Source organism: Rattus norvegicus, chromosome 8, assembly GCF_021556685.1.
Source record: "Rattus norvegicus strain SHRSP/BbbUtx chromosome 8, alternate assembly SHRSP_T2T, whole genome shotgun sequence".
NCBI lineage: Eukaryota > Metazoa > Chordata > Mammalia > Rodentia > Muridae > Rattus > Rattus norvegicus.
In genome coordinates, this window is record NC_141541.1 from 116,490,707 (window position 1) to 116,517,746 (window position 27,040).

Consider the following 27,040-nt stretch of genomic DNA (forward strand, 5'->3'; position numbering starts at 1 on the left):
GCCTCCGGCCGGAACTCCGGGCCAGCCGGTCTCCAACCAGTTCCTCCTCCTCCTGTGTTCTGGCTGCCCCTAGACCCCCACATCAAGGTAGAGCAGGCGGACGAGGTGACACCAGAGTTGGTCACTCTAGCTGGTGAAGGGTGCAGTCAGGGCACGGCAGCGGGAGTGCGCAGCAGGGGTTGGTCAGACGGCCTGTAAGTACTTTGGACCGAGGGATCCACTTCTATCATCTGCAGACGCCATGAAGGCACTGATCTTGGTGGGTGGGTATGGGACACGGTTGCGGCCGCTGACGCTGAGCACTCCGAAGCCATTGGTGGACTTCTGCAATAAGCCCATTTTGCTGCACCAAGTGGAGGCACTTGCCGCGGTAAGGCCGTGGGTCTGCTATGGCGGGAAGATGGATGGATAGTGACTGGGAGGCCAGGGGTGTTCATATCACCAGTCAACCATCACACCTTATTTGTGTCTTGACAGGCGGGTGTAGACCATGTGATCCTAGCAGTGAGCTACATGTCACAGATGTTGGAGAAGGAAATGAAGGCACAAGAGCAAAGGGTGAGGCATGGACTTAGCCCTTTCCTTAGGTCCCCGGGGCTCCTACTATTGGAGGAAGAACATAACCAGATGGCTTCTTCTTTCCAGCTTGGAATCCGAATCTCTATGTCTCATGAAGAGGAGCCTTTGGGAACAGGTCAGTAAAAGGAAGACCCTTGGCAAAGTTTAGGGTCAGTAAAGGGCTATTATCCAGTCTCTATGGATGGGTGGGGCCTCTGGACTCAAGGACCTAGTCCTTTAGCAAGGTGGTAACTTTGGCTTGTCCCGTTCTCTAGCTGGGCCTCTGGCCTTGGCCCGAGACCTACTCTCTGAGACTGCCGATCCTTTCTTCGTTCTCAACAGTGATGTGATATGTGATTTCCCCTTCCAAGCCATGGTGCAGTTTCATCGACACCATGGCCAAGAGGGCTCCATCTTGGTAAGAGAAGACTTCCTTCTCTGACATCCCCACCCTCATATCGAGTCTCTTGACCCCCAGTCTTACACTTGTCCCTTGTTTTGCTGCAAAGCTGTGCAGAATGTCTTTGGGGTCTAGCTTTTGAGATGTGGGATAGGCATGTGTGTCAAGGGTAAGGAATCCTGCTGGACTAATCCTCCACCTCTGTATTCAGGTAACCAAGGTGGAAGAGCCTTCCAAGTACGGTGTGGTGGTGTGCGAGGCTGACACAGGCCGCATTCACCGTTTTGTTGAGAAGCCGCAGGTATTTGTGTCCAATAAGATCAATGCAGGCATGTACATCCTGAGCCCTGCTGTGCTGCAGCGCATCCAGGTGTGTGGCATTGGGCTGCCGGGCGGGCTGGGCGCAGCAACCTCTCGTGTGTGGCCTGCTCACAAATTGCCCACTTCCACAGCTGAAGCCTACATCCATTGAGAAGGAGATCTTCCCAGTTATGGCCAAGGAGGGGCAGCTATATGCCATGGAGCTGCAGGGTGAGGCAGAGGCTGTAGGGTGAGGGGTAGTCTGTGGCTGGGCAGAGCCCTCTGATTGGTCTCTCTGTGCAGGCTTCTGGATGGACATTGGACAGCCTAAGGACTTCCTCACTGGCATGTGCCTCTTCCTACAGTCACTGAGACAGAAGCATCCAGAGAGACTGTACTCAGGCCCTGGCGTTGTGGGGAATGTGCTTGTGGTGAGGCCCTTGCCCAGCCTGTCGCTGATCTTTTTAGATTTGGGAGACAAATGACCCACTCTTGCTTTCCTCAACACTCTCAGGACCCAAGTGCCCGTATCGGTCAGAACTGCAGCATTGGCCCCAATGTGAGCCTGGGTCCCGGTGTGGTGGTGGAGGACGGCGTGTGCATCCGGCGGTGCACGGTGCTTCGTGATGCTCACATCCGCTCCCATTCCTGGCTTGAGTCATGCATCGTGGGCTGGCGCTGCCGTGTAGGCCAATGGGTAAGTCTATGAGCTGGGCTGGGTGGGCACAGGAGAGGGGAATCCGTGTGCCCCATTAACAAGGCTTGTCTCCCACCCCCAGGTGCGCATGGAGAATGTCACAGTGCTGGGTGAGGATGTCATAGTTAATGATGAACTTTACCTCAACGGAGCCAGTGTGCTGCCCCACAAGTCTATCGGGGAGTCGGTGCCAGAACCTCGTATTATCATGTGAAGGATATGCAGGGCTGGCCAAGCCCCCACTTTACCATTGGCAGGGTAGGACTCAGTGCTTCAGAAGGCTCTGGACTTGGTGCCACTTGTATAGGGAGGAGTGGATGGCTCTGAAGCTGTTGGACATCTACCTTCTGGTGGAGACAGAAGTGGACAGGATCCTGCTGGGCATAGCACACAGGCCCCCACTCCCTCAAGAAGCACTGGGCCAGGGCTGAAGGGAATAATAATTTAATGCTCACTGTGGCCTGGACTGGACTCAGGCTCCCTCCCACCAGTGAGGCTATGCACACACAGGCAGATGGGTGGGAGTGGTAAGAGCGAGGGTGATGGGGACAGGGCCAAGGGAGCTCATAAATAGGACTCGGACTGCGTCTGATGGTGGGTTTCCAGGACAGCCTAGGCAGCTGAGGATGTGGCACTTGTGCTGGCTGCCTTGTCCCAGTCCTCTACAGATACAATGGTGGCTTTGCAGAAGAAGCAGTCCTTGTTGTTCATCAGATGCTGGTTGATGCAGGCTCTACAGAGGGGAGGGGAGGAGTGCTACCGTGTGTCCTCACATGCCTCCCCACCTATTTGTCTCCATGGGGCCCACTTACTTGCAGGATTTGTGACCACAAGGCTGGAACACAGCAGAGATGGGGTGGGCATAGCAGATTGGGCAGAGGTCCTCCTCATTGGTGGGCTACAGGGTGAAGAGTTGGGGCCGGTTGCTCACACCTGTCCTGGTGTTTACAGATTATTAACATGACATGTACCCCTCTTATGCCCACTCACCAGGGAGGCAGCTGCTGCCTGGGCCGATGCCGCGGTCAGGTGAGCCAGCATCCGTTCCACCTGGGCCAGCTCCTCAGCACTGATGTAATCCGCATCTGGATTAGTAGTGGGTAGAATTAGGACCCCCGTAGTCCTAGAACTCAGTGCCTCTTGAATACTCCCAGACAGGGAATTTGCTATTGAGGATCCTGCAACTCTTTCCTGACCCACCCCTGGTCCACTTACAGCTCTGTAGAGAGAAGCGTTTCCGGTCAGGGGCAGGCAAGGCGGAGCCAGGTGCTAGGGGCTCTGGCTGCCCCAGGAGATAGCGTATAGAGCGGAGCTGGAAGCAGGGATCAGCCAGGAGCACAGATGTGGCTTGCTCTGTCCTGGATAGGGAGGGCGCATGGGTGTTAGGAAGGCTTTGAGCCTATATGGAAATTATCTCCATGTGGGGAGAGGAGACCCCCCAGGGGTCTCATTATTATGCCTTCATTCTTCCCACCTTACTGCTTACCAACCCTTTCAAGTTCTGGGTCCCACATGACCTGTATATCAGTCTAAAGAGAAAGGTGCTTGCTACCAAATATGACAAGTTGAATCTGATTCCCCAAGTTGTTGTCGGACTTCTGCATGAGCACCCACGTACACACAAATAAGGAAACCTAAGGGGAGGGGTGAGGATTCCACCTACCCCATTATACACTAATCTAATCCTTCAAGAACTGAAGACATTCTCCCCTAAGTCCTTCTGCTCTTCAAGAGGGAAGTCAGGCTTCCATTCAAGCAAACTGGGACACTGGAGCCCTCTGCTGGTCACACTGGCTTCTCAAGTGCCAAGGGACATGGCTGCTCCACCCCTTAACAGCAGGAGCCAATGGGAACTTGGGTCCCCGCCCCTGAGCGGTCATTTCCTAGCTAGTACTTAGGATCCAGTCAGAAAGCTCTTGGAGAAGCTAGCGGAGCTAGAAGGGCTGCAGCCCCACCTCACAACCCCAGACCAGAAGAGCAGGAGAAGCCAGGCTGGGCAGGTGGAGCCAGCATTGTGCCTCTCAAGCAATGGGCCATAGGGAACCACGATCAGCCTGTATAGAAGTAGGTGAGTCTTGGAGCTACTGACCTGCACTGAGCTGTCCCCATCTCCTCTCTGGTGGTCACTGCCATGGCCTGGTTGGTGCTACTGGGTCTACTACTGTGCATGTTGGGGGCTGGATCAGGCACTTCAGATTTGGAGGGTGTTCTGCCCCCTGATCCCCACAACTGCCCCAATAAATGTGTCTGTGCTGCCGATGTGTTGAGCTGTGCGGGCCGTGGGTTACAGGACTTGCCGGCAGCACTGCCTGCCACTGCTGCAGAACTTGATTTGAGCCACAATGCACTCAAACGCCTGCACCCAGGATGGCTGGCGCCCCTCTCCCGGCTGCGTGCCTTGTACCTAGGCTACAATAAGTTGGATGTCCTGGGCCGCGGTGTGTTCACTAACGCCAGTGGGCTGAGGATACTCGATCTGTCCTCTAACCTGCTGAGGAGACTCCGTACCTATGACCTGGATGGACTGGAGGAGCTGGAGAAGTTACTTCTGTTCAATAACCGCCTGATGCACTTGGACCTGGATGCTTTCCAGGGCCTGAGCATGCTCAGCCACCTCTATCTCAGCTGCAACGAACTCTCCTCTTTCTCTTTCAACCACCTGCACGGCCTGGGGTTAACCCGCCTACGCACTCTAGACCTCTCCTCCAACTGGCTGGGCCATGTCTCCGTCCCTGAACTGGCTGCACTGCCCACTTTCCTCAAGAATCGGCTCTACTTGCACAACAACCCACTGCCCTGCGACTGCAGCCTCTACCACCTGCTCCGGCGCTGGCACCAGCGGGGCCTAAGTGCTCTGCACGACTTTGAACGTGAGTACACATGCTTGGCCTTTAAGGTGGCAGAATCCCGAGTGCGCTTCTTCGAGCACAGCCGGGTCTTCAAGAACTGCTCAGTGGCTGCAGCTCCAGGCTTAGAGCTGCCCGAGGAAGAGCTGCACACACACGTGGGCCAGTCCCTGAGGCTCTTCTGCAACACCACAGTGCCTGCTGCACGAGTGGCCTGGGTTTCCCCGAAAAACGAGCTGCTGGTCGCGCCAGGCTCCCAGGATGGCAGCATTGCTGTGTTGGCGGATGGCAGCTTAGCCATAGGCAGGGTGCAAGAACAGCACGCAGGCCTCTTTGTGTGCCTGGCAAGTGGGCCCCGCCTGCACCACAACCAGACGCTTGAGTACAATGTGAGTGTACATAAGCCTCGCCCCGAGCCGGAGGCTTTCAACACGGGCTTCACCACACTGCTGGGCTGTATCGTGGGCCTGGTGCTGGTGCTGCTCTACCTGTTTGCACCACCCTGTCGTGGCTGCTGTCGCTGTTGTCGGCGGGCCTGCCGCAACCGTTGCTGGCCCCGGGCATCCAGTCCACTCCAGGAGCTGAGTGCACAGTCCTCGGTGCTCAGCACTACACCGCCAGATGCACCCAGCCGCAAGGCCAGCGTCCACAAGCATGTGGCCTTCCTGGAGCCGGGCAAGAAAGGCCTCAATGGCCGTGTGCAGCTAGCAGTAGCTGAAGACTTTGATCTGTGCAACCCCATGGGCTTGCAACTCAAGGCTGGCTCTGAGTCAGCCAGTTCCACAGGCTCAGAGGGTCTCATGATGAGCTAGACTGCCTGGGAGTCCCCACGCAGGCCATAGACCTCCTGCTGCTTGCCGTTGCTGCTGCGGTCTAGAGAACTGGCATGCTGCTGGGACGTACTGTGCCTGGTTCCACAACTGCATGTGATCTGTACTGGAACAGTTCTTCTCACTGGTAAAGGGGTTGAGACCCCCTCACTTGCTTCTTGCTCTGCCTAGCTCAGGACAAGGCCTCAGACTACTACAGCCTGCTTCCCCTAGGACCTCAGAGTGGCCAAATGTCCCATTATGATTATAGACCAAGCCAATCTGGTGAGAGCCCTTGTATCAGAGTCTTGGGACCACCCCCAGGAGTTAATGCAGACATCAGGGTGTGGTATGGTATGGAAAAGTCAAACATACACTGCCCCGCCCCACCCCGCCCAAGGCAGGAGATGGCAGTTCAGGAGACCCAGCTCCCACTCTATGACAGAAGGAGGAAATGAGCCCTCTACCTTCTGAAGAGGACCCAGTCTACTGCCTCCGGCCTCCTGGAGGCTGAAAGTCTCCTGTGGAGTCTGCTGGGCATGCATCCCTCCTACAGGATGCCCCTGCAGGAGTAGCCCTGCTGTCTTCAGCCAGAGGCAGATCCAGTCCCTTGGGCTCATAACCCAGCAGGAAAAAGCACAGATAGGTGACGCGTCTGGCTCTGGAGAGCAGAGGCCTCGCAAGGACTGGCACTCAACCTAATGGCTAAACAGAACCCTCAGTCCATGCCTCTGGCACTCCCACTGCAGGTGGTGAAGATGGTCTGAGCCTCTCCCACGATGAGCTGACAGCCCTGTCCTAGATGACTGCTAAGGCGTTTTGTAATAAAAGTGGTTCATGCTCACTGCTGGGCTTTCCCAGGTCGGTAGCTTTGTGTGCTCAGCTCTTGATCCAGCAGGATGGCCCTGACCATTAGAGAATAGCACATCTTCCAAGTTTGGGGATTTATGCCCCCTGCAGGAGGCGTGGCTGAAAGCTAAGACCTCCCACCCAGCCACGGGCAGTTGATGTTGACGCCTGTTAAAGCAGTTTACACATCACCTGGTATTCCTTGCCTCAGGGTCCCAAAATTGATTCTGATTTTGAGACAATTGGGTACCATGAGGCTCTGCCCTATCAGCCCCTCCTCAAAGTGCACACCCAGTTCCCACGAGAGCCAACAGTCCCCAGTACTCACTCTGAGGATGGACCGTGTGCCAGGAGGCGTACCAGGATGCCGGTCACTGCCACCAAGATAGGGTAGTGGTCCACACTCTCCAGCCCTAAGGGAGGGAAGGAAGATTAACCACTTATGTTGGTTCTGTGGCAGAGGCTTCAGGCCTGGCTGATACCACTGGCCTTTCCCACTGTTTTTCCTACTTAAGGCAAGCTGAGGCTGGGAGTGCACAGCATGGATGTCCTGGTGCTGAATGGAGAATCTAGCACAGGCTCCTGGCAGAGAAGCTAAGGCCTTGGTGTGCTGAGGTGCAGGGCACCTAGATCCTTACCAGGTAGCCGCAGCGTGACTACACGGTCAAACAGGTTCCTCTCAGCTGTCACCCGGTTCAGCACCTGGTTCAGCAGCTGTGAGGGCAGAAGCCTATTGGTGGGTGGGCAAGTGCACCACCTGAGTTATCCCCGGGGTCCTTCCCTCCTCGTCCAGATGGACACACCTGTGCAAGACGCCGAAGCAGCATCTCAGAGGTAGGGCGGGACCAGTCAAGGAAGATTTCAGGGACCAGTGTGATGGTCATTTCCAAGACGCGCAGCAAGCTGACTGACAGGTCGAAGCAGGTGGCACAGACCTTGAGCTGCCGGCTGTCCACAAAGTTTCGCTCTAGGCGTTCAGCAGCCTGTTGAATCTAAACCACCAACAGGCAGCCAGGTAGCAATCAGAGAGAGGCTTTGCAGCACTGGTGTGCCTCGGTCTCTGCCCACCCCTCCCCACCACAGCCCACCTCCTGGATCATGCCGATGAACTCAGAGAAGGCCCAGTTGAGCTGGTTAAGGACGCTGTTGAGGAAGCTTGGTGCCACATCAGAACCTTGTCGCAGAAGGTCTGCCATGTGCTGCTGTAGCAAGGTTGAAGGGCAGGGCTCTGGGGACAGAGGAAAGCAGTGTGACCAGGGACTCCACGACAGGACTCCTGCCTGTCCTCCTGGACCACTGCTTTAAGAACAAAATGATGACTGCCTAAGAATATTCAGATCACGAAGGCCGAGGAACGGCACAGTTTGGCTTGAGAGTTTAGGAGCAAGTGTGTCTCCCTCTTGCTGGGCAAGCCAAAAGCTGCAGGTGTTTCCAATACTGTCATACCCCATGGGCCGAGAGCTGCGGGCCTGGCCTGAAGCACGTTCTGAATCACATGCCTGTCGGGCAGATGTCAGATATAGACAAGACAACCCTGACTGTTCGCACTAGTGTCAAGGCTGGCTTCATAAAGAGCCCAGACCCTGCCCTGCTGTCCTCTGCTGCCCTTGGTCTGGCCTTGGCATTTGGCTTAGGTGTTGAGCGCCAAGTCTGGGCTGGAAGGGCAGCAGTAACCAGAGCTCTCCGCTGCAGCTGGCCCGACATACCTCTCCAACCCTCTGATGCAAATCAATAGTTCCTGCACACAGGGATGGTATCGGGGCCCATTGCCCCTCCCCCCTTGCAGCTCAGGTCCATCCTAGAGTCCAGGTGAGGGTATTCAGCAAGGAAGGATTTGCTGTGTGAGTCTGCACAAGACTTTTGACCTCTCTGGAAACATGCAGAGACCAAGACACTGGCTGCAAGGAGTGTGATGAGCCCTCTCTGCAAGCTACACAGCACCCGGTGAAGGCCCTTGGGCTAAGGACACTTTGAGAGCCTCTGTTCTTAGCCACATCTATGCCCCCTCTGCGTCCTGATCAGTTTCTAGCTTGTGCCCCCTCTTGAATCAAAGGTCCAAGGCCAGAAGATAACAAAGAAGGAAGAAACACTTCAGGGATATGGCTGGGAGTAAAGAGGCAGGCAGAGGGGAGTGAATAAAATATGTCCCTACCCACTATGAGTTTCCGCCAAGCTGAAGGGGTCCTTCCATTGTTAACCCTTCACTACCAGCCCAAAGGGAACAAAAGCTCTCATCCTGAAGCATCCCTGTGCTAAGAGGGAGGAAAATGGGGGCCTGAGGGGAAGGTTAGGAGCCTGACACAAGCCCAGGCAGGAGGCTTGGAGAAGACTCAAGGGCAGTGAGAGTAGCAGGAAAGGGGTACTGCCTGTCTGGGGCTGTCTCCAGGGCTAGTCTAATCTGAATACTCACTTTGGAGGCTTGGCAAATTAGCATCCTCTGGCTTGGTTTTCAGCAGATGTGGCAGCCGTGTGTAGCGGTACCCAAAACCACAGCCCTGCGGAGTTAAATAGTCGGGAGTCAGGGACAGGGTGGCATCTCCTTCCCGCAGTCCTTAGCTACTGCCCTCAGGTCAGGCTTACCCTCCAAAGCCGCACCAGGATCCAGTTGGTCTGGGCCCAGGGTCGTTGCTCATAGGGGGCCAAAAGGTTCCTCACCATGGCGATGCGCCTAGGAAGGAAGGTGAGGGATGGCAGGTATAGAGTGAGGCTGGGCATGGTGCTGTCCAGAGGGGTACATATCCCCCCAAGCTACTTACTGCTCCTCGGGGATCCGTTCCACGGCCCGCAGGGAATGTGGGTAACACACGTAACTGGCCAGGGCCTGCATCAGCGAGTCTCGAATGTCTGTCAGGATATGCTAATGCCTTAGCAAGCTTCTGGCATGGGCCGAGAACCCCAAGGCTAATGCCCACATGGCCACCATTAAGGTAGAAAACAGCTTTCCAGCCATGCTGACCCGCCCCCATTTCCCAGGGCCCTCCCTCAGGACATGCTGACCCACCCCCATCCCCAGGCCCTCCCTCTGGGACACGCCGACCCATCCCCATTTCCAAGGCCCCCTGTAAGACATCTCACCAGTGCCTACTATTCGAGGGTCAGCAAAGTGTTTGGCGAGGATGGCAGCTAAGCGGGTCAGGGTCTCTTCATAGCCTGCAAAAGAGGGCAGTGAGGACTGTGGCCAGGAGTAAGGGTTCCAAAGAGGGTATGTCCTTTGTCAGAGTGGGCAGGCTTGTGTAGCAGAGCCCAGAGCTGGCTGTGGGAGCCAGTATGGACCATGTTAGCATCTGAGGACACTGGGCAGGGTCATACAATGCAATGGAACTGATGAAGGGACAGATGCACCCACTGTGGGGAGTATGCGGATCCACATCAAAGTCCGATCCTTCCACTGTGGGGAGGGAGTGAGCAGATCTACATCAGAGTCTGACCTGGGATCTAATGCAGTTAGGAATACGCCTGGTGACTCAACAGTCAAAGTCCCTTGGTCCCTAAAGCTCAGTCTTCAAAGACAAAAGCAATAGCAAGGACTGGGCCAGGCAAACACCAAGTGAGAGTCTGCCAGCCAGCATACAGCCAACTAACTCAGGCCGCATTGCTAGGCCCAGCAGAGATCAGTGATCTTAATGACACAGAGGAACTTAAAGAGCCCCAGCAAGACTCACTTCTTGCTACACTTTACAAAGACAAGCTACTATGCCTATCTCACTGCCACTCTGTGACCAGTACCAGAGCAGCAGAGCAAGGAGCTAGCTGGCTGTGAGACCACAGCAGCTACCAACCACACCAGCAAAGGAAAAGGAGCTAAGGGCCCCACCCAGTTTCTGTCCTTGGTATACCTCTACTGCAGCTTCCAAGCCTGCAGGCATTAATTCAGTACAAAAGCGCGCACGCACACACACATGCATGCTTGGGTCACAAAAGTGAACCTTGGCTTGCCAAATTCAGTCTGCAGGTCTCTGTCTGCACACCCCACCCCCACTCCCCAAATTATGACTGGCCCTATCACCTGGGAGCTCCTCCATGCTGTGCACAGGGCCAAAATAATTCTTAAGGGCACTGTAGCTGTTGATAGCCACACTTAGGTAAAACTCGGGCATGAAGGCAAAGAGAGATCCTGTGCGATCCCCATGCTCAATGGTCTGTAGGCAGACACGCAGTAACCAGTAGATATCCAGCATTTTCTCCTGCAGGAAACACAAAGAATGCGTTTACCCAGAGGGTCACAGGGACATGGGCTGGGCTGGGCTGGGCTGGGGTTCAGGAAGGCCTACGCAGGACAATGGCATCACAACTGAGACCAGGACTGCAGGAAGTGTGAGCAGTGAACTGAAGGTGGAGGAATGAAGTTCTTGGCAGACAAGGACCCAGCCAGTTCTCACTGCGTCCCAAGTGAGAGATAATCCATTAGGGGAGGCACTGAGACTTTCCCGGACAGAAAGACGCTGTACAGACAAGTGGGACCGGGACTGTGAGGGAGGCACAACACTGTCCAGGCCTGAGACAGTAGAGGGGAGGACTGGATATCCAGGACTAGGGAGATGTTGACTGGCTGTGTTGCCCACACACCAAGAAGGGCGACCCATTTCTGAAGCTGAAGATCAGGGAGCAGGGAATCAGGACTGGTGCAGGGAGGAGGAAGTGTAGCTCGGCACACTATGCACCAGGCATCAGTGCATGCTACCGCAGATTCTGTGGAGAGGCAGGAATACTTGGTCTGGAATTCCAAGAAGAAGCTGGTGGGAAAGGGAAGGCAGCCATACAAAAGGCCCCGTTCCCACGGTGTGACTTTTAGAGTCTCTATCAAGATTAAGTAAAGGGACACAAGACACAAGAAGGTGCCATGGCCCAGCTCAGATTCAGTCTGCACTTGACACCAGCTCTCTGAGGTGTTCCCAATCACAGACCCCGAGAAAATGCAGAGGAACGAGGAATGGACCTGGGTCCACCCATGGGCAGTGGGTACACCCCTACCGCAGAAGACCCAGGAAGATGAGTCTGAGGCGGGCTGAGAAGTGCAGCCAAGGGGCCAGTGAGAGGTGTGCCATAGAGGCTGGGGACAGGGCAGACAATTCGTGATCATTGTCTCAGAGAAGTGGAGGAGCCTGTGCTTGACCAAGAGTGTGGGAAGGAAGGAAGCTAAGACAGCAGAGAGGAGAGTGCTGTGGGCAGCTGTAGTCCAGAAAACACCCACACTTTAATAACAGGCAGGGGAGGGAGAGAGGGAGGGAGCACTGAAGACGCAGGAAAAGCCTGCCTCTAATATCACACTCAGTAGCCAAAGGTTGGACTCACTCTTGGTCTGAGATTCAGAACAAGACAAAGATAGATGTCTATGGTTGCCACTTCTACTCAACATAGCATTGGGGATCACAAACAGGAAAATCAGGCAAGAAATACAAATTTAAGGCATCCAAATTGGGATGGGAAGTGAAAAGCCACCTCTGTTCACAAATGCTGTCTTATGTTTAGAAATCTTAACGGTTAAAGAAGAAGAAAAGGGAAATTCCAAAGGTCACACACACAGGGAGAATTAGAAACAAATTCTGTGAAGTTGTAGGAGACAAAATGAAAACTACTAAATATTGCTGGAAGAAATTAAGGACACAAATAATCAGAGACGTTTCCATTCATGGGCTGTTGGAGTAATATTGGTTCAGTTGATGCTGACCCAAGGAGTCTACCACGTCCAACAACGTTGTTGAAGAAATGGAGATAGGGTTGGGGATTTGGCTCAGTGGTAGAGCGCTTGCCTAGCAAGTGCAAGGCCCTGGGTTCGGTCCCCAGCTCTGAAAAAAAAAGAAAAGAAAAGAAAAGAAAAGAAAAAAAAAAAGAAATGGAGAACTGGGGCTAGGGAGGTGCCTCAGTGGTTAAGAGTACTTGCTGCTCTTTCAGAGGACCCAGGTTCGATTCCCAGCATCCAGTGATGGCTCGTGTGAGATAGCACCTGGATACACGCGTCAGCCTTTACTGAATGAATGAGCAGGTGAAAGAGAGTTGAGAAGCGGCCAGAGACTCAAGGGGTGGCAGGTGAATGAGCCAGGACCAGATGCAGAGAAAGTCAGGTTTGAGGAGGGTCAGGACCAGCCCAGCAGGCATGGGTAGAGCGGACAATGCCTGAGAGGAGTGAGGAAAGGAGGCAGGTAGGGGCAGAAATGGCCCTTACTTAAGTCATAGGTACAGGGAATGGTCTGGTGAATAGGGCAAGATCATAGGTACCAGTGCCCCAAGAAGGCAGGGGTCTGTAAGGGTCCCGGTGCAACCATGCCCGGCCAACAATCAAACACAGAGGCTGAAAACATCACACATCAGAGAGGGCCGTGCTACTCACCTGTGAGTAGACGGTGGCATGGACCCAGGCAAGCCTGCGGCTCAGGTGGTCCAGCTTTTCTGAGAAAACCTTCTGGCTCTTGGTCAACTCTGCAAGGATATCCTTCCTCTGACCCCCAAGAAGAAAAAAGACAATCAGAATATGGCCTCATGTCCGTCTCTCACCAGACAGTCTGGTTGAGGCTCTACTAATGCCCAAGGCAGATTAGGGGTGGGGCTCTGCTTTCCAAACCCATTTCTACCAGTGCTGACCAGTGGTGACCTGAGCAAGCCCCAGAACAGGGCCCTGGTTAACCCCTCAGTCAGGCTGTACAGGTCTGTGAGCTTCTGGTGTGAGCATTCAGGACACAGGGTCAGACTACAACGTCAATAGCTGGCTAAGCCCAAGGCTTTGGTGACAGTGAGAACCGAAGGCCTGTTAGGGAGGCCCAGCCCAGTCTAGGCATGCTGTGGCAGAGGGGCTCCAGGGACTGGGAGAGCCAGGCCTGCTTCCTGCTGACTCAGTAGCTAAGGAGGCACTCAGGGTCCATCCATTATTAACGAGGATGATGGGTTTGCATCAGCACTTAGTGGGCAGGGGTGGGAACCTTGGCCCAGGCTGCACTGGTCGATGGGGCTCAGGTTATACAGGCCCCTCAGCCAGCTTTGCTCTTCACACGCGGTGCAGTCAGTGCACAAAGGAAAGTGGTGGGGCAACCCCAAGACCAGATTTCCTTTGTGGGATGCCCCAGTATACTTAGGACCCTCCAAGTAGACTGTCCCTGTGCGACACACTTCTGTCCCAAAACCCACCTGCTGGTCCCAGCCTTACCCTCTTAGGGCACCGACGTAGCTTGTCCTCGGTGTCTCTCAGGGCCATTGCATACTCGTTGACATCATCAGACACACCCACCATCTAGAGTATTGAACACCACATATCCAGGGTGACTCTTGGGTACCTTAACCAGGCTTTTAAAAACCTAGTCTGGACCCAGACTGCAAAGTTCCCAAATCGGGGCCTTTTCCTACAAATGCATTTCAGGTCAGGGCCTGGCAGCAACATGTCCGTGTGCGCCAGCACCCCACGGGCAAGTGTGGAAGTATTCATACACCCCGCCACGGGTGGGTTGACAGTGCAAACCTTGCCCAGCTGCTGGTGAACGCTCAGACTGTACATCATGACTGTGCCATCCAGAACTTCCAACAGCGAGTTTTCCGTAAGCGGCCGCTCAGGCTCTTCAGGGGGCCTCCCCAACAGCAGACCCTCATTCCAGTGGCTGCCCTCAACTGGGGAGCAGAACACTGAATGAGAGCCAGGTTCCGGTGCTGGGTTTCAGTGTGTTGGAGACAGAGTCTCACTATGTAGACCAGGCTGACCTTAAACTCACAGAGACCTAACTACCTCTGTTTTTGTCTACATTAAAGGTGGCAGTGCCACAGCCAGCTCCAGTTTTCTCTTAAGTAGTCACAAGCTCCTGGGCCTTCCAGAGAAGGGATTCCCTCTCTCTTCCTTGCCCAGGAGGGGAGCTTCAGGGAGAATGGGTCAAGAAAGTGTGGGTGCAGGGCAAGGTCCTGCAGCACCAGGACCTATTTTTGTAGTATTGATTTCACATCTTCAGATTGTGCTTCCTCTGCCCTTGGGATGTGGCCAGACCTCAAGGTGGTAGGGAATGGGGGGAGGAGGGGAGTATTTGGGCCTTGCCAGAGATAAGGGGTTGCACACAGCACAAGGTCCCTTAGCAGCTCTGCCCAGCACCTACTGTCCTCACGGGTCCTCTGTTCCACATTCAGGGAGCGAACTTTTACTTTCTCCATGGTGCTCAGAAGCCGCCGTGGGGTCATGAGGCTCACGGCTGCTGTGCTGAGGAAACGGTTGGCTCGGCCCAGGGTTGGAGAACTTAGCCAGCCAGGCCGGGGCAGGGGCAGGGCCCCTCCTATGGCCAGTGCTTGCACGGGACGCTGTGGTAGAGAAAGAGGTCAGAAGCTAAGCTGGCTCTCCAAGACTAGAGCCTAAGTAGACCTCTCCTGATGTATAGGGTTGGGGGATGGCACAGGGATGGGGGATGGGACGGGGAGGGGGTCATGCCTCTCTACCTGCAGCCAGGGAGCTCCCCGGTGAGCAGGTCCTGGCCTACAGGGAGAGAAGCTGGACCTGTGTTATACCCCTGCCTACCAGCTGAAGAGAAAGGCCACCGGAAGCCTTTGCTGTCCCTACTGCCGCACCTGGGCTGCTGTGGGGGCCGGCTCTTCATCCTCATCCAGGTCATCCATGGTGGCTGCCTGGAGCTCCAGGGGATCAATCACGATATTGGCTTTGGAAGCAAGGTCATCTGAGAGACATGGAAGGATGGGACGCTTAGGCCAATGGCACCAGAGGGACCCCAGGGGTACAGCTCTGAGTGGTGATGGCATGGGCAGGCTGGGCAGGGGAGCTTGCATAGCTAACTCCCACTGTGCTTCTCTACCCTTTCCCCTCTACTCCAACCCAGCCTTCTGTCTACAGCTCAGGGGTCCTTCCTCTAATCGCAACTAGCAACAGAAGGCACCCCTCATTAGAGCAGCCCCGTGGATCCAGGGTTTCCTGTCACTTCCAGCTCCAAGACTCCTGTTTCCTGAGTGCTCCGTGTACATGAGGTCACAGGCTGCCTAGAGCCCTCACACCTCACTCTGCAGACTCTCCAAGCCCCTGTCTAGCTTAGGCTTGGCTTCTCACTGGGTTTGCAGGGGCCTCTGACACACTGAACTTGTCACCTCAGCCTTCGCCCCAACGACACCTAGTCACAACTTCTAGCATAACCAAGGTTATCCAGTGCCTACCAGCCCTGCTCCCCTGGGGCAGGCCCCTATCCCTCCATCAGCTGGGTACCTCTAACCACTTTCAATGGTTGCCCTTCAGGCCATCCTCCCCACTCTGCAGTCAGATGGAGCCTCTCATAACACAGACTGCCTCAGTCAGGCCTTCCAAAGCTGTCGTCCATGGAGGGTTTGCACCTTCTGTGTGGCCCGTAAAAGCTCAGACTGGCCTCACTCCCCACAGCCCCTGCCTCAGACTTCACCTCCCAGACTGTCTGTAAGGCATGGTGGGAGGCATCTGAGTTTCGTTGTTGCTAATTTTTAACAGTGTTTTTAGATTTATTTTATTCTTTTACTTGTGTTTTCTGTACATGCACCACGTGCAGGCCTAATGCCACAGAGGTCAGAGTGCTGGAGTCCCTGACACTGGAGTTCCCATCACTGTGAGCTGCTATGTGGCGAGCAAACCCAGGCCCTCTGCCACAGCCACAGCGCTCACAACTGCTGAGCCAACTCCCTGCCCGGCCCTGTGTGTTGCTTTTTTTTTTTTTTTTTTTTTTGGATGTAATAAGCAAAGGCGAGGTTTATTACGGAGATCTATTACGGGGATCTCCGGGCTGACACGTATCCCACACAGGAGACAGAGGTGTCGACCTGTGTGTTGCTTTTTTTTTTTTTTTTTTTTTTTTTGGTTCTTTTTTTCGGAGCTGAGGACTGAACCCAGGGCCTTGCGCTTCCTAGGCAAGCGCTCTACCACTGAGCTAAATCCCCAACCCCTGTGTGTTGCTTTTTAAAGCAAGGGTTTCACTATGTAGTCCAGGCTGGCCTGGAACTCACTATGTAGACCAGGTTGACCTTGAACTAATGGAGATCCTCCTGCCTCTACCCTCTGAGTGCTGGGATTAACAGTATGTGCTACCACAATCTGCCTATATTTGGCCTTCTTGCCCTTGGGTTCACAGTACCACATGCCCCTTGCTCTGGAAGTGAACTGTGTTCGCCAATGAAGGCCACTCAGGCAGCACTGCACACCCCTTACCAGGAGCCTAACCTCATGCTGATATACCTGGCTGTCATTCCATCATTCATGCCTAGTCTGGCTCTTGTGACCAGGGAAGGCACTGCTGGCTAAACTGGAGATCAGATACCCTGTCTGAACCGTTAAGAAAGACTTGGGCGCCCTCTGCTGGACACAGTATGGCTCAGCACCACAGCGCAGCAGCCGCAGAGGCTGCTCCTACCCAGCCTCCACTCACCTTTAAGGGTCTCCTACCCAGCCTCCACTCACCTTTAAGGGTCTTTCGAAGGTGTGAGAGGAGGCCCCCGAGGCGCTGAAGGTCGAAGTAGTCCACCTTGCCATTATAGAAGATCTGAGGCGGGATATAAGCCTCTGCAAGGAGTCAGGGATAGAGGCTCAGCAGGAGAATTCTCCTGAGCCAAATCCTCTCCTCTAGCCTTCTGACCTTGGCCATCTACAAACCCAAGCAGACAGCAGAGCCAAAACCTGGGCCTCCTTGTCTCTCCCACTCCTTGCTGTTCTAGGTTAATGCCCACAGCTGTAGAACCTGGGGTGGAGGGAATTCTTGGCAGCTGGTTGCTCAAGAGAACAGAAGGACGAACCATGTGATATCCCCCAACCCAAGTACATATCCTGTCTCCTACCGACCCCTTGTAACCCATTCAAGGCAGCTGGACAAAGGACGGCACAGAGGTCTGGGTACCAGGCCCGAGGAACGTAGCTTGTCATGGGCAGAGGTGTTTGGAGGCGGGCAGACAATGTAGGCCCAAGGCCTCAGAGTGTGGGACTCCTGAAATGGACGCAACTGGGCAGAAGGCCCAACAGCCCCCACATCCTGCTCAGCTCTCTCCAAGCCCAGAGGCAACCCCAGGCATTTCAATCTGGCGTTGCCAGCCCGGGTCTGCTGCTACTTACCATCGCTAAAGGAAGCACGGGGGTTGGAAGCTTTGTATTCATCCCAATAGAAACGCAAGGCAGACACCAGCCGGTGTAGGAAACAGACCATGTACTCAGGGGGGCAGAGCACGGGTGTGTTCTAGGGCAGAAAACATGTATCGGTGCCAGCCCAGAGCCCAGCTCATTCCTCATCCAAGGCCGTGCCAGGATCCCAGGAGGGAGTCAGCAGAGGAGACAGGTATGTGGCAGGCTGAGGTGCTGGATGCCCTGGGTACAACCCCTGCAACACAGCCGGGAGCCCACAGTCGCCACCCTGGAGGATACCTACCCCCCGGCCACTGGCATTCTCCTGCAGGAACTTTCGGAATTTTGTCAGAAAGATGTACCGAGAAGCTTCACCCTTCGAGGGATGGGAAAACAAGGGGCTGTGCTGAGGTGTGGACTCTGTACCTTACCCTGCGCCCTACCAGACGAACATAAACCAGCCCAAAACAGCCCAAAACCTCCAAGTCACAGAGCCACACAGGAGCCCTGGGCCACTCACCCCATTGTCATCTTTGTTGTCCAACAGCAGCTTCAGGATCTGGACCTGCAGTTCTTCCACCACTGGATGGGGCAAGGAATATGGCCCTTAGGCTCCCAGGGATGGTAGCAGGCAGCGATTTTGTCAGACCTCCACCCCCAGGGGACCCCAAGCCTCCCCTCCCCTAGGTATGGTCACCACCGACTGTTCCTCTAAGTATACACACACAAACCGTTCCCTACCCACGGCTGAGCAGGGGCTGACCTTCAATGCGTTTCTTGAGTCTTTGGCAGCCACGCTCGTAAGCTCTCCTCCGCTGCCGCTCTTCCGTGGTCTCCTCCTTTGCTTCCTGACCGTCTCTGCCCTACGCAGGGGCAGAGAATGGGAGAGAGTGGGGTGTCCTGGGAACTGACTTACTCAGGACTGCTTCACACAGAAGACCTCTCACCCCAAGGACTTTGGGAATGGGGGCAGGAGAGGTCTCAGGTGCCTGGTGCCAGATGCCCAGGTACGAAGGGCAGGCCCTCACTGTGCCAGCTCCCGTCCCACTCCCGGTCTGCCCACCTCCCTGCTGGAGCGATGGGGCCACCAGGTGGTGGGGATGAGTTCCTTCAGGCCAGCTTCCTCCACACGCAGGGGACTCTTAATGTAAAAGAAGACCACGGACCGGAGCATGTCAAAACTGGGAGTTGTCAAGGAAGAACTCTGTTCTCCAAAGAACCTGCTACAACCCTCATGAGGCCTCTCTCAGAAGCCCACCTCGGTGCATCCACCACAGCTCTCCTACCATCAAAGGGACTGATTTCACCATGCAACGTCTCATGATGGTGAACATTAAGAAAGATCTACAGTTACCATCCAATCAGCAAGCCCCGTGCTCAGCCAGGATATGAGAAAAGCTTGTCAACGGAACACATGGCCCTATGTTTCCACTGGTTTCTGCCTACTAGAAGCTCAAAGAGACCAGATGAAGATGGTTTTTGCTTAGGCCTCTTGGTCAGCTAGCCTCTTTCTCTTTCTCAAGACAGCTCAACGACACCGCAGAAGCAGGAAGGCTGCCTCTTCAGAGAAGGCCATGTCTGTGGCACACAGGTAAAGGTACAGAGATGAGCTGAAGAGAGGCTACGGGGCCTTCCCACACCTCCACAGACACAGTGAAGAATAGCCCTGTCTGGGCAGCCAAGTAGCCGCCTCCTCCCTTTTGCCTTCTCTGCTCTGTAAAGGGGTTGGGATTCAGCTGAGCTCTTCTGAACCTTCTCACAACTCCTGGCCTGATGAACACTGCCCTCTGCTGACATCAGGAGGCACTACATGGCAGGTCTGCCTGGCAGCAGGATACAGGACATTGCTAAGCAGGAACTTGCGGGACTTCTCATGTCTCAGGACGGCCATAGTGAGGCGCAGGTAGTGGATCTGTGGAGAAGCGGTACTCAGAATAGGCAGGTGAGGCTCAGGGGGCTTCCGGGCAGGGACAGAGGCTCCCACCTGTAGACCCAGGTCCGGAACAATGGGCGAGAATCGGTAGAGACGTAGCAGAGACATCATCAACTGCTTGAGGCAATCCTGAACTTCATAGTCCTGGGAAGAGATGCTAGGGCAGCCATGACGGAGGCCTTTTCAAAGACCCTTCCCATACCTTCCTTATCCAAGATGGAGTCTGATAGCCTGGCCTGAGCCAGGAGTCAGAAATCTTACCTCCATGAAGAGCCACAAGAGGTCCAAGATCTGGTGTACCACGGACTGGGCCTGCTCAGGGGTGCCCTTCTCCACAATGCCCAGCAGGAAGCTCATGAGCACAGCCTCCACTAGGTACACCTTGCGCTGCAGCAAAGGGGAGGCACTAGTAAAGTTGTGGCCTCCTGCTCTACTCAGGAGACCTCTTCTCGTGTTGAAGAAGCAGGCCTTAGACACCAAGTCTTGAGTCCTTCAAGTTGAGCCCCTTCCAGAGTCTGACTGAGGGACAAGAGGAGTGCCTGGCCCACAATCTCTCTGGGGCTTTGTTCATGGCTTTGTTTCCTTAGCCTGTGACATCTCGACCCTTCCTTCCCAGGATGTTGTCCTTAAGGTCTGAGGGCTGTGGTCATACAGAACCCTGGCAGGTGACAAACTGGGTCTCATGTACAAGGGCACTGAGGCCCTGGAGGACGTATGTATCTACCACAGGCACATCTAGCATGCCCCTCCCCTCTTCCCTTCCCTGCCCGCTCTCTGCTCACCAGCAGTGGTGCAAAGTGATGGAAGATGTGGGCCAGCGTGAGGAGGACAGTGGGCTGCCCGTGCAGCTGCCACTCAGAGCTCTCCTTCTCCACCAACCGCCCTTCCTGTTGGGTGAGAGAAAGACCATGAGGGGAGGCAGGCCAGAGTGAGACCCCAGTTCACCCAGCCCAGGCCCTGGCTCACCACAGGGTCCAGCTCTACACTTAGCACTGTCTGGAAGCAGCCCAGCAACCTCTGTGCCCGGACCAGGTCAGCAAAGGGAGGGTCCTGCAGGGGCCGGAAGCCCGCAACTGGGTAGGTGCCACTGAGTTAAGCCAGCAATGCCCGACCTGAGGCTTAGATACATTGTTCCCTCCTTTGTTTCCTTCCTCCCTCCCTCCTTTCTAACCAGCACTTAACCAGAGATTCAAGCTGCAGCCCCCCCATTTGCATCACAATTCTCTGCCTGGTGGGTGGGAGTGGGGGGGGAGTGGGAGGTGAACTCCTTTGTCATCTCATGCTTACCTGCTCAATGGAGACAGCTGATGGCACCCACCTTAAAGGGGCTTTTGTCCTTGGACCAACCTAACTAAGCTGCATCTTGTGTACAGTGCAGCAGCAGGGCCTGCCACTGGCCCACAGTGCTCCTGGGCTAGGGAGACCCTTATCCTAGATGCCAAGCCACCCACAGACACCTTCCCAAAATGATATCGCAAAGGTCGGCTGCCAAAGTTGAATGCCACAGACTCCTTGAACGACAGGCTGATGGCTGGGAAGTACGCCATTCCTAGGCCCCTGGAAAGGTTCTCAAAGGCAGTGCCCAGTGACACACCATTCCTGGGAGAGAAAACAGGTAGGTCTGAAAGCCTGCACTACAAGGGTATGACTGCCCACCCTTGGTCTCCTGAGCTTGACCTGCATCCCTGAGAGGGAGCAGGAACCTGGGGCAGTGTGGCTGGGTCTGTGGATAGAGGGAAGAGACTCACAGGCAAAAGGACAGAGTACCATCATCCAGATCAATGAGGCAGCTCACAATGTCCCCCGCTGCCCATGCCTGCCACAAAAGGGAGCCTTACAGACACAGAAGCACAGCAGCATGCCTGAGCCCATCCCAGTTGAGGACCACACAGGAAGGACACAGGAGTCTCCAAGCCTCTGACTCTTCCCTGGTACCTAAAATTCTTCACGGCTAGCCCACGGCTCCAGACAGCAACCTAGGGATGGCTCTGAGGTTGGCCCTCCTCACCTTGCCGTAGTTCGTCGTCGTCACGTTCCACTTGCGCACTCGGTTGCCGTCATAGGCATAGGAGTTGTGTGTATCTCCAACCCCTTCCTAGAAGGAACTGCTGTGAGGGCTGGGGAGGACGGGTTAGGGAGGGCCAGAGCCCACCAGTCACCAACCCAGAATCCTAATGACTCTAGAGAAGGGGTGTGGCGTTTTTGCAAAGGAGCGAGAACGGAGGGATGTATGCTAGGTGCCCTCGAATAGAACGGGGCATGACCACCCTCAGTGGGCAACCCAGATCAGGCAGGCTCCTGAGTGGCTCTGAGGACGCCTGCCACACAAGCCTCCTGTGGGAGAGCCCCTTCCCTGGTGTGCACCTCCTGATTAAAGCGGCAGTTGATGGTACACCAGCCGATCTGCATGAGCCCCTGGGAGGAGATGAGCACCTCGTAGACCCATTTCCCTGCGGAGAGCAGTGTTAGACCCAGCAGGTGAAGGAAGGCTGCTGCTTGCCTCAGTCTCTTCCTAACTCTCTGAGTCACAGAGGCATTAGCTCACCTTTGTACACACATGTGGAAGAACGGATAGTGCCAAAGTTGCTGTGTCCAATCACCTGGGTGGAGAAAAACGTGACATTTCTCTGCAGGCACATATGCTGTCCCTGGCTGAGTTAGCATTGGTGGCACGAGTCTGTCATGGCCAACACTGCACTGTGTCTGGTTAAGGCAGGACAAACTATATCCATGCCTAGAGCTTCTGGGACAGGCATGATGGGACCCAGGACTTTGCTAAAAGGCCTTGAGGTAGTGACTGTACCATGGTTTCAGGATTATGTCAGGGGTGTTAAGGGCTGATACCATGGAGTGGAGCAGTGTCAAGATGGGTGTATGGCTAACCCCATCAGGATAAATATAATGATGGGGCCATATCTGATCTGAAAGCTGCACTAGGGGCCCACAACACATCTCCACTCACCCCCAGGAGGTCATCGTCCACAAGGAGAAGCCCCTCAAAGCCTCCTGTGTGGTCTAGGACCACAGTAGATGGGCCAAGTCGGCCTTCAACTTGTCCTGAGAAGGGAGATGTGTGACATCAGGGATGGCAGGGGGTCTGACAGACACAAGGGAAACAGGGAGACATTAGACATCCTCACCCCCTCCTCTCCCGAGAACACCTCATACCCTGGCTCTCTTCGTCGTCCACCTGCAGCAGCTGGTCCACATGCTCTGGCAGGTTATGGAAGTTCAGCGGTTTCCTAGACAATGAGAAGATGCTGGGGCCTACAAGTCCTTGAGCTCAACCAAACAACAGTAAGTCCCTGTCACCCTCTTCCTTGCGCATTGGCGGGCGGCTGCTTAAAGCTCCAGAGCAGTGGTTTTCAACCTTCCTAATGCTACGGCCCTTGGACACAGTTCCTCATGTTATGGTGACCCCCAATGACAAAATAATGATTTCTGGGGCTGGAGAGATGGCTCAGCCGTTAAGAGCACTGACTGCTCTTCCAGAGGTCCTGAGTTCAAATCCCAGCAACCACATGGTGGCTCACAACCATCTATAAAGAGATCAGATGCCCTCTTCTGGTGTATCTGAAGACAGCAACAGTGTCCTCACATACATACAATAAATAAATCTTTAAAAAAAAAGTGATTTCCATTGCCACTTTACAACTGTAATTTTACTACTGTTATGAATTGTACTGTACATACCTGATATGCAACTCCCAAAGAGGTCACAACCCACAGGATGTGAACTATCACTCTAGAAAAAGGACTCGTGGGGTTGGGGATTTGGCTCAGTGGCAGAGCGCTTGCCTAGGAAGCGCAAGGCCCTGGGTTCGGTCCCCAGCTCCGGAAAAAAAAAAAAAAAAAAAAGAAAAAGGACTCGTCTGGTACTAAAACTTATGAGCTGCCTGACTTGGCACATGTACCTCAGGGCTGGTTAAAAATGAAAAAGCCATCAGTCTTGGTGTTTATTTCACAAGCAAAAGGACCAGAGTTCAATCCCAAGAACCCATGGATGTGACAGCCTGTGTGTATAACTTCAGCACGGGAAGAGGAGAGCTGGGTGAGCCAACTAGTCTACTTAGCAAGTTCCAGGCCAGTAGGAGACCCTGCTTCAAAACATCAAACAAGCAAGCAAAAAGAGGTCACCATCTGAGGATGATAGACAACGTTTCCTCCTGCACCACATGTCCCTGCACACGCCTGAGCTCAAGCTCACACCGCCCGCCCTTCTCAGCCTTAATCCCCAGGGCTTGGGGATTTAGCTCAGTGGTAGAGCACAAGGCCCTGGGTTCAGTCCTCAGTTCCAGAAAAAAACAAGTCTTAATTCCCTTATCTGTAAACAAACAAAACAAGATAGCTAGATGTCAAAATGTGAGGATCCGCTCTCTCTTCTCTTCTCTACCCTCTTGCCCTCTTCCCCTCCCCACTTCCCTCCACGTGCTCATGGCCGGCCTTTCTTCCTCTCCACATTAAAAACCTCTCCACATGGAAAAAAAAAAAAAAAGATGTAAGGATTCCAAGGCCACCATGTGCTCCCCTTATAGCTCATGACCTATCTTCTTGCAAATGCACCTGTGTTGGTTCTAGGTGAGGAGAAAGTGAGGGGAGATATGGCTGGGGGATGCCAGCCGCCAAACTGGCCAGCACCAGGATTATCTAACCTAGTCCTTAACCCTAAATCTATGGTCCTGTTAGCAGCAACCTTCCCCACTACTCAGTCAAGGGAGACTAGGCTGGTCGGACATGATCTGGCAGTGCAAAGGACCCTGGAGAGGGTGCTCTATCCTATACCTTCCTGTCTTTAGGTGGCCAGTAGAATGCATGGCCCATCTACCCATGATCTTTTGCAACCAAAGCCAAAAGGGCTGGGCAAGTTTGTCTGGGTATCCGCCTAACCCTCTCAGCACTCGGGTTGGGTGTGGGCACACATACCTTTAATCCCAGCACTCTGGAGGCTGAGACAGGAAAAAAAAATGCAAGTTTGAGGCCTAACTGGGCTATACAACAAGATTGGAGAGAGAGAGGGAGACGGAAAGGGGGAGGGAGAGGGAAAAGGCACTGACCTCAGCTCAGCTCCTAAGAATAGCAGGTAGTATTAACAAGCAGCAGGACTTGGCAGAGTAGAGGCCTGATGCCCATCTGGATCCAGTTCACAGACTACCAGCACCTGTTCTCTCTTTAATTTCTGTACCTGTTCTACTCATCTGCCTAAAGCCAGCAGACTCTGGAAGGGTTGGTTATAAATGAGTCAGAGCACCAGCTCCCACAAGGCAGTTAATCCTCAGGTTCATGGACCAATGCTTCCTGCTGTAAGACAGGACTGAACCCAAACTGCAGGAGGCAGACATGTGCAAAGCACCCCCCTCACCCTTGCTGAGCCCCAGGCTGAAGTCAGGAGCCAGCAATACATTATCCAGTCAGTAACGGGGAAGGCTGAAGGCCTGAATACCCCAGTAGTCCAAAGGCTAAAGGAAGTTTCCTCAAAAGCCAGCCTTGCAGGCCCATGATTTAGAAGCGTGCACTCTCTGCATATGCCAGGAGCACATGATACATAGTGGTGGGCAGTGCTCTGAGACAGGCTCCACAGAGGCACTGTCCATTGCCAAATCCTTGCCTGCCCTTTCTGGGATTTCCCAGGTCCTGGCCTAGAATCCTACATCTCCACAAACAGTGACCCAGCACCCTGCCACCTGGTGGCCACAGCACTGGCAGTAGCATCTGCTAGTAGTCACATTGGGTAGGAATCAGATGGCCCTGGGAATTAGATGGGGGTGGGGAGGTAGGGAGTGAGATGGGGGGGTGAGATTGGACAACAGCCCTCAAGAGCAGGCTGACCACTCTGCTACTTAAGTAGAACAGGCAGTAAGGCTGAGGGCTTCCCAAAGAGTAGAGATTGTGAACAATAAAACAGGTATGTGACCCAGGGAACACACAGGTAGGGACATTCATGCTTCACTGCAGGCAAAAAAAACCCTATGTGATCCCACAGACAAATTAAGTTGGCAACAGTCTCAGAAGAGCTTGCAGAATAGACACGGCGCCTGCATTTCCATCACCAGGGTAGCTAAGGCAAGAAGCTTATCAATTTGGGACCGGCCTGGGTTATATAGTGAAATCACTTTTTTTTTTTCTTTCTTAAGACAGGGTATGTCTGTATAACCTGGCCGTCCTGGCATTTACTCTGTAGATCAGGCTGGCCTCAAACTCACAGAGATCTGCCTTCTTCTGCCTGCTGCCTGCTGGAATTAAAGCCTTGTGCCACCACTGCCCAGCAAAATCATTTTTTAAAAAAAAGTTTATTTTATTTATATCAGTACACTGTCACTCTCTTCAGACACACCAGAAGCGGACATTTGATCTCATTACAGATGGTTGTGAGCCACCATGTGGTTGCTGGGAATTGAACTCAGGACCTCTGGAAGAGCAGGCAGCACTGTTAACCGCTGAGCCATCTCTCCAGCCCCTCCCCCTCCTTTTAAGTAGTTGTAAGTCAAATAGTTTAGCCAGCCCTGGGCACCCCTCACACCATGTTACAGGAACAAAAGAGCCTCTAAAGTGCGCACAGTGGTATGGACCATGGCAGAACTTGGCCCTAAAAGATATCCACCAAAATCAATTCATACTGTGGAAAAATACTCATGAAATAAGCATGATGATAAAAATTAGAATTCTAGGGGCTGGAGCTGGCTCAGTGGTTAAGAACACTGTTCTTTCAGAGGTCCTGAGTTCAATTCCCAGCAACCACATGGTGGCTCCCAATCATCTGTAATGGGATCTGATGCCCTCTTCTGGCATGTCTGAAGACAGTTACAGTGTACCTATATTAAATAAATAAATACATAAATAAATACATCTTAAAAAAATAGAATTCTAAAGCTGGGCAGAGGCAGGCAGATTTTTGTGAATTCAGGGCCAACCTGGTCTACATAGTAAGTTCCAAGACAGCCAGTGACATATAGTGAGACCCTACCTCAAAAAAAAAAATTCTAATTTCCAAAAATGTTTAAAAGTGAGGAATATGTTCATTAGACTGACACTTGTCATTGTTTCCTAGGTTTTATACACACAGAGACACACACAGAGATGTGCTATCTAAAAAGCTGGGCCTTCCAAGGAGAGCGCAAGGGGAACCTTGGGGATGGACCCAATCACTGTACATTGTATTCCCGCACACCTTCAGTCCCAGCACTAGGGAAGCAGGCAGATGTTTGAGTCCAGCCTGGTCTATAGAGCTAGTTCAGCCAAGGCCACACAAAGAAACCTTGTCTTGAAACACCCCCCCCCCCAAATTATATGTATATATAAAATTGTCAAAGACTAAATAAAAGACTTAAAACTACTGGCGGTGGAAGTAATAAGATGGCTCAGTGGGCAAAGGCACCAGTCATGCAAGTTTCATGACCTGAGTTCAGTTCCTACAACTTGTCCTTTGACTTCCAAAAGTGAGCTGTGTGGTGAGCACAGATCTCAAACACAGCAGGAAACAAAGAAACAAAGGAAGGAAGGAAGGAAGGAAGGAAGGAAGGAAGGAAGGGAGGGAGGGAATGGGAAGGGAAAGGAAAGGAAAAAAGGAAGGAAAGAAGGAAGGAGAGAGAAAGAGAAAGAGAAAGGAAAGAAAG

General features: G+C 53.7%; 3 protein-coding genes across 29 annotated transcripts in view; 2 read left to right on the forward strand and 1 right to left on the reverse strand.

Moving 5' to 3' along the window:
- On the forward strand, nt 1-6,455 carry Gmppb (GDP-mannose pyrophosphorylase B). Of its 2 annotated transcripts, XM_087562939.1 has the most exons (10): nt 1-87; nt 237-370; nt 478-558; nt 646-694; nt 834-976; nt 1,170-1,328; nt 1,411-1,489; nt 1,562-1,689; nt 1,773-1,955; nt 2,038-6,455. In XM_087562939.1, exons 2-10 carry the CDS (start codon nt 242-244, stop codon nt 2,167-2,169), a joined length of 1,083 nt encoding a protein of 360 aa, XP_087419065.1. In that variant the 5' UTR covers nt 1-87; nt 237-241; the 3' UTR covers nt 2,170-6,455.
- Rnf123 (ring finger protein 123) overlaps nt 2,384-27,040 on the reverse strand; it is a 27,947-nt gene continuing 3,290 nt past the window's right edge. For 8 of the 26 annotated variants that reach the window (XM_087559960.1, XM_087559958.1, XM_087559961.1 and 5 more), the window contains 36 exon segments: nt 22,599-22,672; nt 22,393-22,487; nt 21,976-22,030; nt 21,795-21,880; nt 21,439-21,525; nt 21,179-21,246; nt 20,904-21,029; nt 20,397-20,511; nt 20,213-20,317; nt 19,692-19,817; nt 19,482-19,574; nt 19,336-19,409; nt 18,561-18,678; nt 18,261-18,360; nt 18,018-18,079; nt 17,802-17,873; nt 17,492-17,612; nt 16,847-16,948; nt 14,989-15,095; nt 14,526-14,724; nt 13,907-14,052; nt 13,598-13,681; nt 12,788-12,895; nt 10,466-10,643; nt 9,535-9,609; nt 9,216-9,303; nt 9,040-9,127; nt 8,870-8,954; nt 7,548-7,687; nt 7,263-7,451; nt 7,098-7,173; nt 6,788-6,872; nt 3,171-3,313; nt 2,946-3,040; nt 2,768-2,853; nt 2,384-2,688 (listed from right to left, as the gene is read on the reverse strand). In XM_087559960.1, coding sequence (XP_087416086.1) covers nt 2,568-2,688; nt 2,768-2,853; nt 2,946-3,040; nt 3,171-3,313; nt 6,788-6,872; nt 7,098-7,173; nt 7,263-7,451; nt 7,548-7,687; nt 8,870-8,954; nt 9,040-9,127; nt 9,216-9,303; nt 9,535-9,609; nt 10,466-10,643; nt 12,788-12,895; nt 13,598-13,681; nt 13,907-14,052; nt 14,526-14,724; nt 14,989-15,095; nt 16,847-16,948; nt 17,492-17,612; nt 17,802-17,873; nt 18,018-18,079; nt 18,261-18,360; nt 18,561-18,678; nt 19,336-19,409; nt 19,482-19,574; nt 19,692-19,817; nt 20,213-20,317; nt 20,397-20,511; nt 20,904-21,029; nt 21,179-21,246; nt 21,439-21,525; nt 21,795-21,880; nt 21,976-22,030; nt 22,393-22,487; nt 22,599-22,672 — 3,772 coding nt within the window. In that variant the 3' untranslated portion in view covers nt 2,384-2,567. 26 annotated transcript variants of the gene reach the window in all.
- On the forward strand, nt 4,087-5,613 carry Amigo3 (adhesion molecule with Ig like domain 3). Its single transcript, NM_178144.1, has one exon. It carries the CDS (start codon nt 4,087-4,089, stop codon nt 5,611-5,613), a length of 1,527 nt encoding a protein of 508 aa, NP_835280.1.